The sequence below is a fragment of the Salvelinus fontinalis genome, chromosome 17 (assembly GCF_029448725.1).
Source record: "Salvelinus fontinalis isolate EN_2023a chromosome 17, ASM2944872v1, whole genome shotgun sequence".
NCBI classification, from domain to species: domain Eukaryota; kingdom Metazoa; phylum Chordata; class Actinopteri; order Salmoniformes; family Salmonidae; genus Salvelinus; species Salvelinus fontinalis.
Genome location: NC_074681.1, coordinates 41,974,420 through 41,989,426, shown reverse-complemented (window position 1 = coordinate 41,989,426; position 15,007 = coordinate 41,974,420). Strand labels below are relative to the sequence as shown.

The 15,007-nt window shown below is 41.7% G+C and overlaps 1 protein-coding gene across 1 annotated transcript; it reads right to left on the bottom strand.

The window, feature by feature from the left end:
* Positions 1–5,523: 5,523 nt before the first annotated feature.
* LOC129814419 (transmembrane protein 125-like) lies at positions 5,524–14,790 on the bottom strand. The gene is made up of 2 exons (XM_055867529.1): positions 14,124–14,790; positions 5,524–13,836 (listed from the first exon to the last, which is right to left on the bottom strand). Exon 2 carries the CDS (start codon positions 13,781–13,783, stop codon positions 13,091–13,093), a length of 693 nt encoding a protein of 230 aa, XP_055723504.1. The 5' UTR covers positions 13,784–13,836; positions 14,124–14,790; the 3' UTR covers positions 5,524–13,090.
* Between the last annotated feature and the right edge of the window lie 217 nt (positions 14,791–15,007).

Genomic DNA, 15,007 nt, shown 5'->3' with positions numbered 1-15,007 from the left:
TTAACGCCACCTACTGTACTGGAACGCCCCCTCTACCTGTCCTAACTTAAAAATGTACCACTAGAAGTATAGAGAGGGGTTCCTGCATGAGCAGGAATGCCCACATGCAGGAACGCCCTGAATTGCGGGCCACAATTCCACCCTTCTTCAAACGGCAGAAAATATTTTTGGTTATAGAAAATATATTTCACATGGTACAAGATGGTACAATGATTCTCTAAAGTACACTTGCTCATCATGTCACTCAAATCTTCTTGTTTCTGTAGGACCATCATGGAACATCTGGGCTGCAGTGCGATCATGGCCTTTTGTTTCTGGATGGCACTTATTGCAGGTGCACATCCTCCTCGATCAGTCCTGGGAGAAAGTCAAGCATTTCAAAGCAACTTCCAGATGGAAGGTGATGAAAACCTTGCCTCAACAAACAGTAAATAATTCACTGTCAACAGATAAATACATGCATTTAATTTGTGTCACTTTCACAGCAAATTCACCTGTATCTTTAATTCGAAGAGTGTTAAATTCAGGGCCGGTGCCAGAACGAATCAGTTGGACGGGCCTTTGATGTCCGTAGGCGGGCAAGTTTTTTCACAAGACCCCGTAGGTGTTCACGCGCTTGGGCGTTCATATTTTTTTATTACCGTTTTAGTAAAGACCATAGGTGAAGTTTACCATTTATCCTACCATTTCTACCGATCTGCGTGAAAATTATGATTATTTTTGTATGCGCATTTTCGTGGAACAGTTTAATTTCAATAAAAATAAAGTTTTTGTTTCTCAAAAGCATTGACACATGGTAAATAATAACAATTTGAAGTAAAATGATAAAAATCTAAAAGTTAAAATTCAACTAAGGGGAGATCACCAGCCTTTGCCATATGGACGGACACATTAGCTAGGTTTCCTTCCAATTGGCACTAGATTTTCATGAGAATATTCTAAAATCTGCATAAAACCATTTGTGAATTTTCCCACCAGAGATGTTTCCATCAAATGTACTTGTTGCAGATAAAAGGCTGTGCGTGATGACGTGAGGATAAAAATACATTTTGCCGTAAATTCCCATGTACCGAATAAAAAATACAAATGAAAGGGGTTTCTTTCGCATTTTCAACTCTACTGATGGTTTTGTCTCAAAAAATGCGTGTGCCCACTCTGGTATTGGCCCTCACACATATAGCCCATGTAACAGTATTACTTTAATCCGTCCCCTCGCAAGATGTAAAAACAAACATTACTGGACATAAGCATTGAAAAAGCTCCACTGGAATACTGCTGCTGTCTATATATGTATTTATATCAGGGCATACGTTATTCAGAGCAAGGGGAACCACTACTTCAAGGTCTCAGAGCAAGTGACGTCACCGATTGAAAGGCTATTAGCGCGCACCACCGCTAACTAGATAGCCATTTCACATCCGTTACACCTACATGATGAGATTATTATGGACAGAAGAGCAATTTATTATTTTTATTTGTTACACAGCAGGCAAGTATCGATGATAATTTCACCAGAATAAAACCCTCGATATTTATTTGAAAGGAGCATCAAGCTCATCACTGTGCACTTTCACCACCCTGTGAAGTTCATCATAATTTATTTAATCTGTAGCCTAATGAACGGCATGCTTTTCTGATGAGTCGTAGAGGAAGGACCACACAACATGTCATGGCGTAACTCCAAGTTTACTTCGATATGATGGTTATTATATAAATATTTGCAGTAGGCCTATAACTTCCATCATCAACTGAGTAAAATACAGTACATAGGCCTAAAGCCGAAAAATCGGTATAAAATATCCTGATGAAAATTAGCTTTATTTCAATCACATTCTACTCCGTCTGTCTGCCTCCCTTTCTATCTGTTTGACTTTAGCTATTCCTTGGCTGGTATCTAGCGAATTTGCAACATTGTATCAACTAGCTTATTCTGGCCACTCACAGTTTCCCGCGCCAGTGACGTTTCCACTGGATATTATGGGATCATCAGATCATGATATTTTGCTCTTTCACACCGAGACTTGGTGTTTATCAAGGCCGTGAGTGTTGGACATATTTATCAAATACTGAGGAACTATCATTTGCAATGTATGTTAAAACAAATACTTCATTTATAAAATGTGAGGTGAAGAAAAATGACAGAGAAACTCCGTTTATTAGTGTTAGATGTGGTGAATTAAGACAATCAGAAATCCGACATTGCCACATCGGCACCAGGTAGGCCCACTTTTATGCATAAACGCAGGCGCGTGTTTTCTCAATGTTGTCAGGACAGTGAAACCAGACACATGCTCATTGCTCACGGAGTACTCTAAACAAAAGACAATGACAAGATTGACAAAACGCGTAATGGTTATGAAATCAACCAAAACGTTTTACTCACAAGTGTAGCATGTTGTGAACTCTGCAAACAATGTTTCCCCTCTGAGAATGAGAATGGTAAATTACTGTAATTAAAAAATGCATGAACAGAAATGTATGTAACCAAATGAAGTGGGATTAATAATACATTTACTAGGCCACTGGTGACATATGTGATGGAGAATTGATCAACAATAAACCACCAAAGGGCAAATAATTCACACAAGGAAACAATGAATGGGCAATAATTGGCGGGAGACAGCTGAGCGCATTCTGGAGAGCTGCGTGCATGCATTCTGGAGCGAGACGCCAGATCTTCGTCACACACCCCTCCCACTTGTTGCAGGATTTTAAGTTATACTCAAGACTCATTATCTTCACACATATTTTAGATGCTTTTCACTGACAGCCGCAACATATTGCCATGTGCGCTGCTCAAATGGCTAGACACAAGTGATTGGAAACAATCCACAGCTATATTAAAATAAGCTAATGGTCCTCTGGTTAAGTTAAGCTCTCTGGTGAAGTATTTTGAATATTTTTATTTAGACAAGAGTAATTACATCCTTTTGGCAAAACATCCATTTACTTTAGGGGAAGCCAGCATCTTAACAGTGCCCTGTACACATGCCAACTTTCCTTTCCAATTCGCGAGAGGCTGAAACCGGAGATCTGTATATAATGACGAGATGCTCATGTCTCAACCCTAACAATGAGAGTTGTTGTCCCAAAGGCGGGAAGGCAAGTGACAAGCTTAGGTCTCCATATTATCTCCATAGCAAACCATTGTGCTTATTCTGGACGTATTCTTGTGAGAGTGAGTCCTCTCTCTTCTCCTCTTCTTTTCTGCTGAAACTCACCAGAGAATGCATCCTAGTGAGCGAAACAGCGCCCCTCTGTCTTACTTACTACATGTAAATCCATGTATCTGATGCTGTCTGGACAGATAAATGATCAATATTTCAATATTTTATTTCGATGTGTGAGGTAGGTATGGAACACTAGTCACTTTAATAATGTTTACATATCTGGCATTACTCATCTCATACCCAGCAGCATACCACCCTGCATACCACTGCTGGCTTGCTTCTGAAGCTAAGCAGGGTTGGTCCTGGTCAGTCCCTGGATGGGAGACCAGATTCTGCTGGAAGTGGTGTTGGAGGGCCAGTAGGAGGCACTCTTTCCTCTGGTCTAAAAAATATCCCAATGCCCCAGGGCAGTGATTGGGTACACTGCCCTGTGTAGGGTGCCGTCTTTCGGATGGGACGTTAAACGGGTGTCCTGACTCTCTGAGGTCATTAAAGATCCCATGGCACTTATCGTAAGAGTAGGGGGTTAACCCCGGTGTCCTGGCTAAATTCCCAATCTGGCCCTCAAACCATCATGGTCACCTAATAATCCCCCAGTTTACAATTGGCTCATTCATCCCCCTCCTCTCCCCTGTAACTATTCCCCAGGTCGTTGCTGCAAATGAGAACGTGTTCTCAGTCAACTTACCTGGTAAAAAAATATAAAAAAAATATGTATATATATAGTATTCTATACTATTCTACGGTATCTTAGTCACTTAATAATGTTTACATATCTTGCATTACTCATCTCATATGTATATACTGTTTTATATACTATTCTACGGTATCTCATTCACTTAATAATGCTTACATATCTTGCATTACTCATCTCATATGTATATACTGTGTTCTATACTATTCTACTGTAACCTAAGTCCGTTCCGCTCTGACATCGCTCGTCAATATGTATATAGTCTTAATTCATTCCTACTTAGATTTGTGTGTATTGGGTATATGTTGTGTAATTTGTTATATATTACTGCACTGTCGGAGCTAGAAGCACAAGCATTTTGCTACACTCGCAATAACATCTGCTAATCATGTGTATGCGACCAATAAAATTTAATTTGGTAGGGCAGGCCAGGCCAGGTCCCCTAAGTCCCGCCCATAACGCCAGCCCAGGTTACATTTAACACCTTCACAGACTACATATAAGGTCCACTAATCCAGTGCTAAATTACAACACTGTTTCAGTTTACTGGCATATGTTAACCCTTGACATACCTTGACGAGTTATCTTTGGTTTGGTATAGGCTAAATAAAGTATTAGTTTGGACAAAGTGAACAAATACCATGTTCAGTAACCCTTTAATAATCATTCAATTACTATAAATATGCTTATGTTCCAATTTTCACACGAGCATACCTGCTTGCTCAATACATTGCTTCAATCTATGTAGTATGCTAGTGTGGTGGGTATTTGGTAAATTCTCAGGATATTCTCAGAATTTACCCCATTCTCCTGTCCCCTGCATCCCACAGCTGTCAACTCCAGCAAGGCTGTTCCCCCTGGTGAGGACGTTAGCTCCCAGACCTGGCCCTACATGGCTGCAGCTCTGGCCTCCGCCCTGACCATCTCCCTGTTCATCGTGGTGGCCATCAAGTGCCGCCTTTTCCACCGCTACCTAGCCAGCTACCACCACTCCTTGCTCCCCGAGGGGGACACAGCAAGCCAGCAGAGCCCAGACGAGGTGACCTTCCCTGGGCACGGCCTGGTGGGCCGAGGAGGTGGAGGTAATGGGACCCATCGAGGGTTGGATACTGATGACGACGATGGCTTCATAGAGGATAATTACATCCAGGCCAGCGAGCGGGCTCGGGCAGAGAGTCACGAGGACGAAGGGATGGAAGGAGAGGTGGTGGAGGATAGTGATGATGATCTTCAGTTCACCATTGGGTGATTTCAGGACTGGTTGAAAATGATTATTTACTGTTGATTGGGTGACAGTGGTGGGTTCACTTCACAGAGCAGATGCTGTCCAGACCAGACCTGGATTCAAATAAAATTTGTTTTCTTTCAGATGCTCCAGCTGTGCTTAATTGAGCTTGTGTGGCACCCTAAAGTGGAAAAATCCGCCCTCCGGGTGAAACAGGCACTTCACTTCAGTCTCAATCAAACACTCAACGTATTTGAAAGGACAAAAATTACTTTTTGAATCCAGGTCTGGTGAGAATATGTTGATAGATGAAAGATACTGAGAAATTATCATGGTCCCATTTTAAACAAACAACAACCTATTATTAAGGCTTTATAGAACATTCATCAAGTCTTCATAAATACTACACTGAACAAAAACAGAAACGCAACATGCAAAAATGTAAAAGCTTTTACTGAGTTACAGTTCATATAAGGAAATCAGTCAATTTAAATAAATTCATTAGGCCCTAATCTATGGATTTCACATTAATGGGAATACAGATATGCATCTGTTGGTCACAGATACCTCATACAGCGTGACATCTCCTTCGGAGAGAGTTGATCAGGCTGTTGATTTTGGCCTGTGGAATGTTGTCCCACTCCGCTTCAATGGCTGTACAAAGTTGCTGGATATTGGCGGGAACTGGACCACTCTGTCGCACACGTCGATCCAGAGCATCCCAAACATGCTTAATGGGTGACATGTCTGGCGAGTTTGCAGGCCATGGAAGAACTGGGACATTTTCAGCTTCCAGGAATTGTGTACAGATCCTTGCAACATGGGGCCAGGGTTTGGTATGTTCCTTTAAAAAACATTTCTTTAACGTTTCATGGTGAAATATGAGGTGATGGCGGTGGATGAATGGCACGACAATGGGCCCCAGGATCTTGTCACGTTATCTCAAATTGTCATTGATAAAATGCAATTGTGTTCGTTGTCCGTAGCTTACGCTTGCCCATACCATAACCCCACCACCAGCTTGGGGCACTCTGTTCACAATGTTAACATCAGCAAACCGCTCGCTCACACAACGCAATTACATGCCATCTGCCCAGTACAGTTGAAACCGTGATTCATCCGTCAAGAGCACACTTTGTGCACTGAGTGTACCAAACATTAGGAACACCTTCCTAATATTGAGTTGCAACCACTTTTGCCCTCATAACAGCCTCAACAGCCTTGTGATAGCATGGACTCTACAAGATGTCGAAAGCGGGGTGCTGGCCCATGTTGACTATGGAACGCCGTTTGGGTCTTTACGTGTCAAAAAGATATGCGTCAAATAACACTATTTGATGCGTCAAATAAGCTTCTTGACCAATCAGGACCTGAATATGACTCCAAGTCACATAATGATTTAACACGTTCATACATTTTTTACGTAGTTATTACACATTGATTACACTCTCACTCGTATTTCATATGTCACGACGATTCACCGATACGTATGCTATGAGTCATAGATTTTGTCACTGATGATAACATGTCTCTTCCCCTTCATCTACACTACTTGAAAGTGGATTTAAGTGAAATCACTAAGGGATTAAATCTTTCACCTGGGTTCACCTGGTTAGTCTGTCATGGAAATAACATGTGTTCCTAATGTTTTGTACACTGAAATAATTTGTACGCAAACACATACATAAATGATGATATAAGGTAATTACATCTAATTATGCATAATAACAGTATAGAAAAGCACAGGACCCAGAATAGAACCTTGGGGACACCACCTTACAGGGACACCAACTATACATTGTTGGATTTAACACAATCCACACTTATATGGCATGATGTTTGCTTATGAATGATTTAAATGTCAGCCTTATAAAGGTTTTATGACGGCTTCATTAAGACTTAAAAGTTATGTTTAGTTTAAAGTTGGACTATTCTCAGGTGTGGGACTAAATGAGCCACCCATCGAATGAGAAGTGCTTTTAAATGTAATTTATTATTAGGATGATAAGGATGATGCATATTGAAGATGAGTAATGATGATGCAAATCTTATTGTTTGATATGCAATGATTTTAATTTTCTGAAGACACTCCGCAATGCTGATGATCTGTTTGCACAAACAACATATCCTTGATTTTTAGGGTTGTACAGTGCCTTTTACAACCCTTGACTTTTCCAAATTTTGTTGTGTTACAGCCTCAATTTAAAACGGTTCAAATGTATATGTATTTGTCACTGGCCTACACACAATACCCCATAATGCCAAAGTGGAATTATGTTTTTCAAAATGTTTTCAAATTATAAAAAAATTAAAAGGCTGAAATGTCCTGAGTCAATAAGTATTCACCCCGTTTATTATGGCAAGCCTAAATACGTTCAGGAGTAAAAATGTGCTTAACAAGTACCATAATACAAAGCAGACATTTAATATCCCTTTGAGTATGGTGAAGTTATTAATTACAGTTTGGATGGTGTATCAATACACCCAGTCACTACAAAGATACAGGTGTTCTTCCTAACTCAGTTGCCGGAGAGGAAGGAAACCGCTCAGGGATTTCACCATGAGGCCAATGGTGAATTTAAAACAGTTATTGAGTTTAATGGCTATGATAGGAGAAAACTGAGGATGGATCAACAACATTGTAGTTAATACACAATGCTAACCTAATTGACAGAGTGAAAAGAAGGAACCCTGCACAGAAAAAAATATTTCAAAACATGCTTCCTGTCTGCAACAAGGCACTAAAGTAATACTGCAAAAAATGTGGCAAAGCATTTCACTTTTTGTCCTTTATACACAAAGACTTATGTTTGGGGCAAATCCAATACAACACATTACTGAGTACCACTCGCCATATTTTCAAATATAGTGGTGGCTACATCATGTTATGGGTATGCTTGTAATCGTTACGGACTGGGGTGTTTTTCAGGATAAAAAATAAACGGAATGGAGCTACAGTTGAAGTCGGAAGTTTACATACACTTAGGTTGGAGTCATTAAAACAAGTTTTTCAACCACTCCACAAATTTCTCGTTAACAAACTATAGTTTTGGCAAGTTGTTTAGGACATCTACTTTGTGCATAACACAAGTAAATTTTCCAACGATTGTTTACGGACCAATTATTTCACTTATAATTCACTGTATCACAATTCCAGTGGGTCAGAAGTTTACATACACTAAGTTGACTGTGCCTTTAAACAGCTTGGAAAATTCCAGAAAATGATGTCACGGCTTTAGAAGCTTCTGATAGCCTGATTGACATAATTTGAGTCAATTGGAGGTGTATCTGTGGGTGTATTTCGAGGCTTACCTTCAAACGCAGTGCCTCTTTGCTTGACATCATGGGAAAATCAAAAGAAATCAGCCAAGACCTAAAAAAGTAAACTGTAGACCTCCACAAGTCTGGTTCATCCGTGTGAGCAATTTCCAAACGCCTGAAAGTACCACGTTCATCTGTACAAACAATAGTACACAAGTATAAACACCATGGGACCACGCAACCATCATACCGCTCAGGAAGGAGACGAGTTCTGTCTCCTAGTGATGAACGTACTTTGGTGTGAAAAGTGCAAATCAATCCCAGAACAACAGCAAAGGATCTTGTGAAGATGCTGGAGGAAACGGGTACAAAAGTATCTATATCCACAGTAAAACGAGTCCTATATCGACATAACCTGAAAGGCCGCTCAGCAAGGAAGAAGCCACTGCTACAAAACCGCCACAAAAAAGCCAGACTACGGTTTGCAACTGCACATGGGGACAAAGATCGTACTTTTTTGGAGAAATGTCCTCTAGTTTGATGAAACAAAAATAGAACTGTTTGGCCATAATGACCATCGTTATGTTTGAAGGATAACATGTGGTGCTTGCAAGCCGAAGAACACCATCCCAACCGTGAAGCACGGCGGTGGCAGCATCATGTTGTGGGGGTGCTTTTCTGCAGGAGGGACTGGTGCACTTCACAAAATAGATAGCATCATGAGACAGGAAAATTATGTGGATATATTGAAGTAACATCTCCAGACATCAGTCAGGAAGTTAAAGCTTGGTTGAAAATGGGTCTTCTAAATGACCCCAAGCATACTTCCAATGGTGTGGCAAAATGACTTAAGGACAACAAAGTCAAGGTATTGGAGTGGCCATCACAAAGCCCTGACCTCAATCCCATAGACAATTTGTTGGCAGAACTGAAAAAGCGTGTGCGAGCAAGGAGGCCTACAAACCTGACTCAGTTACACCAGCTCTGTCAGGAGGAATGGGCCAAAATTCACCCAACTTATTTTGGGAAGATTGTGGAAGGCGACCTGAAACATTTGACCCAAGTTAAACAATTTAAAGGCAATGCTACCAAATACGAATTGAGTGTATGTAAACTTCTGACCCACTGGGAATGTGATGAAAGAAATAAAAGCTGAAATAAATCCTTCTCTCTACTATTATTCTGACATTTCACATTCTTAAAATAAAGTGGTGATCCTAAGTGACCTAAAACAGGGAATTTTTACTAGGATTAAATGTCAGGAATTGTGAAAAACTGAGTTTAAATGTATTTGGCTAAGGTGTATTTGGCTATGTAAACCTCCGACTGCAACTGTAAGCACAGGAAAAAATCCTAGAGGAATCACTGGTTCAGTCTGCTTTCAGCCAGTCACTGGGAGATTGAGTCACCTTTCAGCAGGACAATAACCTAAAACACAAGGCTAAATCTGCACTGGAGTTGCTTACCAAGAAGACAGTGAGTGTCCGAGTTTCAGTTTTGACTTATATCTGCTTGAAAATATATGGCAAGACATGAAAATGGTTGTCTATTAATGATCAACAACCAATTTGTCAGAGCTTGAAAGGAATAATGGGCAAATATTGTACAATCCAGGTTTGAAAAACTCTTCGAGGCTTACCCAGTAAGACTCACAGCTGTAATCACTTCCAAATGTCATTCTAACATGTAATGTGAATACTTATGTAAATGAGATATTTCTGTATTTTATTTTCAATAAATGTGCAAACTTTTCTAAAAGCACGTTTTCACTTTGTTATTATGGGGCATTGTGTCTAGATCGGTGAGACAATTTATCAATGTAATCCGTTTTGAATTCAGGCTGTAATTAATCAAAATGTGAAATAAGTCAAGGGGTATAAATACTTTCTGAAGGCACTTTGTGTAGTCTTTTGACACTTTTTATATAATGTAAAAATTGTATTATGTTCAAGATGCGAGATCTATTTAACACTATGCTCAAGTGATGTTGTTTTATCAAGCAATAACAATGAACAACACTTGTATGTAACCATTGATATTGATACATTTATTATAATCTACTTGGTAAATAAATTATTGAAATGTGGCTCTTGTACAATTTTTTTTATTTTCAGTCATTTTCTTTGCCACTATATCATCATTGATGAAGAATTAAGACAATAAGTCTCATGGAGAAAAGATTAAAGTTTGTTCTCATCGATCGTTTACAGTTCTCAGGTTTATATACACTGTCACTTTCTTCTCAGCATTTAGTTAAAAACAGTAGAATATACAATCTATACAGACAGATTGACCTGTAGATGTTGAGTCCATATCATCATATTCGTAAAAATGTTGATATTCATCTGATACAGTACATACAAAATAAATGTGCGGTGTCCATATTAGGACAGCTTAGAACAAGTGTTGCTGAGACTTTCCTCATATGGACATTGCAACCATCCCTGCATTTGGTCTTATATTTTACGCATAACTGTTAATTAGAAACACTACCAGTGCTTAATTTGAACAGGATCCGGTACCTCTAATTTTTGGACTGTTTCGTTCCGGAACCTATTTGGTAGGATCCGATACCGCTTGTGGCTTCGACAAATAACTTTCACTGTTTGCAATGTAAAAATGTAAATAAAAGCGATCAAAGTTCATTTGAGTTGCCTTGTCATTCATTTTCCTGCCCCCTAATAAAAAGTTGATTTAGGTTTGCGCAACACCGTAGCCTGTTTGAGACCAACGAATGGTCGTTGCTGTGGTGAGAGAGAGAAGCGCGCTTGTCTCTCACAGAACTAGAATGAGAGTCACTTTCTATGATCTCTCTCCCTCTCTCTGCTCTGAAAGACATGATCCTGCAACTCTTATTTTTCCAGCATTGCACTTCATCACATTTGTTTGTAAAAATAAATTATATGCCAATTTTTCCTTACGGAGTCAGCACCCCTGATAAATTGAAATACATTTGCCAAAGTTATAGAATTACTGCTGTCTGTACAGAAATAAATGAAATAATTCAGAATACTCCTCCATTTAAAAGAGAAGACTAATCTGTCTGTAGGCTACCAAAATATTTGATCAACTTCCAAATAGGCCTATTGAGCAAACAGCATTGTTTTACAATGTTTGACAAAGTATAACAAGAAAGAGCTTTTGCCACGAGTGCGCTGCACATCATTGGGTGAGTCAGTGAAACTGGAAAGCTATTTTAGGACTGTAGTTTCTTCCTCATATTGTACAATATGTGTCTCCACACATCTAGGCCTAGGCTATTGATGGAATCAAGACTAGGTCGTTTTAAATGAATTCAGATTCTCAGTTTGTCAGTGTCAAACTAGCCTGTCATTTCAATCATTTGTGTGGTATTAAAAAAGATTCTTCCAAAGTCTGCAGTCGTAAAAGTATGTAGAGTTGCATGAAATGCGTTTATTAAAGGGCACATTTTCCCCAGAACCTAGGCTACTAAGGGTTCTACTTAAGTCGTTTTTTGGGGGGTATCTGTACTTTACTTTACTATTTACATTTTGGACAACTTTTACTTCACTACATTCCGAAAGAAACTAATGTCTGAGTGTTGGAGTGTGCCCCTGGCTATCCGTTAATTAAAATAAAAAATAAAAAAATGGTGCCGTCTGATTTGCTTATTATAAGGAACTTTAAATGATTTGTACTTTTGATACTTAAGTATATTTGAGCAATTAAATATACTTTTGATACTTAAGTATATTGAAAACCAAATACTTTTAGACTTTTACTCAAGTAGTATTTTACTGGGTGACTTTCACTTTTACTTGAGTCCTTTTCCATTAAAGGTATCTTTACTTTTACTCAAGTATGACAACTGGGTACTTTTTCCACCACTGCCCATGTGTGCAACTTCTGTAAGCGCAAACTTCTGTAAACTCTATGCCACTAGGTGAATGCGACGATATGCACGTTATGCTTTATTATAAAGGTGCATCTATTTTGTCATGTTTTCCAGTACCTCTGAGCTCCCCAGGTCACCCGATTTCATGCAAAAATGTTGTTCCTGCACCTTCCGATTTACAAGTTAAGCACCGATTAGACTACCAAATGTGGATCAATATAGCAACATCAAATAGGACAAGTGAGTCAAAACAACATAGAGGAACTAGAACAATGTGACTTAGTCGGGTCTCCCCCATGCGAGTGGCTTGTTTGTGACGATGGCAGTGTAGCACTCATTCTGCCACTGACAGAAACAATGGCCAGTCTGACAGAGGGTCCTGGGGGTCCGTGAGGCTGGTGTCACCCTGCACAGCCTGGTTCCCACAACACATCAGTGGTGAATGGCCTAGTTGGCATAGTGGGCATGGTCTGCAATGGGCATTAGTCAACAGGATGACGCAGTCACAGTGCCAGCAACCAACACAGGAGTCTGTTACAGACCCGGGAGAGTGAGTGGTGATACCCCTTTCCTATCTTTCCCTCCCCTCAAGTCCCTTCATCTATTAAGTCCCCTAGTCTCGTCTTGTCTCTCCTCTCCTAACTTGCCTCCCTCTCCCCTCCTCTTTTCACCTCCTGCTCTCCTCTCCTCACTTGTTTTCCTCTCCTCTTCAACAGACCTGGGATGTATACAGTATTTATGGCTCTGGTCCCATAGCGCCAGGCAAGCTCAATCAAGCACAGCTCAAGTATTTTAAAGAAATACAAATACTATTTGAACCAAGGGTAGTGTTCATTAGGGCAACGCCGTGTGGTGCCTAATGAACAAGACCCAGGTCTGCTCTCTCAGATGAGGCTAGTTCTACTAGAGGAGACTGTAAACACTCTGACTGCCCGGTCCCGCAACCCTCTCCCTCCCCTCCTCCGCCTCTGCAACATCCTCCTCTCTCTCCTCTGCTGGAGGTGCACTACCAGCAAGTACCCAGCCACCGCCAACCCGGTGGTGCCCCCTACCCACAGTAGCACCACCCCGGACAGGAACATATCCCGGTGGCGCTGCCTGGGCCCATGGTGCCCGCTGGCTAGCGACATGTAGAGTAGGACCCCTCCGCTGAGTGCCAAAGCCATCCCGGTGAAAAGGATGACCACCGGGTCCGCCCGTCCACCGCTCTTCATTAACTCTATCCGCCTCCGGCTGCGAACGCAATTCATATCCTGGACGGCGGAGCTAAGGAGCTGTTTGAGGAGGACAGCCAGAGCTAGGAGGCAGAGCATGGTGCCCACTCCTAGGCGCCACTCCCCGGACAGGCTGGTGGTGGTGTAGAGGAGGCCTACGCCGCCCAGCCCCAAGCCCAGGACGAGGCTCACTGAGATGCAGTAGCAGAGCAGGGAGCGCCGCGGCTCGCGGAACCACCACAGTTCCACCTGGTCCTCCAACACGCGCCGCTGGAGCAGGGCCGGGTCCAGGCGCAGCACACGGGGGGTCCGGCGTGGGGTGCGCCGCGGGGACATGGGGGAGAACTCCTCCATCTCAGCCATGGCTACTAGGGGAGCCCCCCTCGAGGTTAATCCAGCCAGCTCACAATAGATACCTGAGGGGGTTAAGAGCAGTTGGTAACTGGCATTGAGCTATGTTGTGAACTATATCAATGGTTAAAGATGTCATGCAAATCTTATCACATTCTACTTGTTATCTTTTGTGCTAGTTGCCTCATCAACATCCATTGTGTATATTAGCAATGCAAAACTCAAAGTTCTCGAAGGACGCAGTGTATACTACAGTAGTTCTCCAGAGATTGTTATTGGAGTTGTGCTGAAATGTGCACGTGATGGTGCACGTGATGGTCCATAGTAACAATGTCACATGTAGATGACTTACCAGTGCAGACTAACGAGCCTGTTCCTCCAGCTTCTCTTTAGTCATCCCATCTGTCAGTCCTCCAATCAGATCGTCATAATAAAAACACATCACGATAGACATACACACTCCACAACACTTCCTGGAGGCTGGTTGAGACAGTTGTGGTTCACAATTCCAAAGCTGTGGGTCTTGTTGGGTCTCAGAGAGTGGAGTCATCCTGGTTGTGTCATGGTCCATGTGCTCCAGCATTGACTGTATGCTTGTTTGCAGTGGTGTCAGATTATCTGAGGTAGTTTCCAGTCCTGAAGGAGATCCTCATGGCTGACTTGAGAGATATGTCAACAGGTCCTCCCTCCTTAGTGTAATCTCTCTCTGGTCTGCTCATCTATCGCTCTCTCTCTCGCTGGTCTCCTCTCCTATCGCTCTCTCTCGCTCTGGTCTGTTCTCCTATCTCTCTCTCTCTCTCTCTCTCTCACACACACACTTTCACTGTGAGTTGTGATAATTGTCAGGGCTGTGAATCAAGGATGATGACACACAGAAGGAGGGAGTCGAAGGACAATCCATCATGAGTGGGGATGCTAGTGGTGGTGATGATAATGGTAGTGAGGGTGGATAGGCAGAAGATTTGTATATGCGTCGCTCACCCACAAGATGGCAAGCCTGGTGACAGTGACACACTGCCCACTTATTTGACTTGGTTCTGTCAAAGCTGGCATCACGGGCTCGCTGGCACCGTGGACACCGGCACACACACACACACACACACACACACACACACACACACACACACACACACACACACACACACACACACACACACACACACACACACACACACACACACACACACACACACACACACACACACACACGATGAGAGAGGACAACCTCTCTACTCT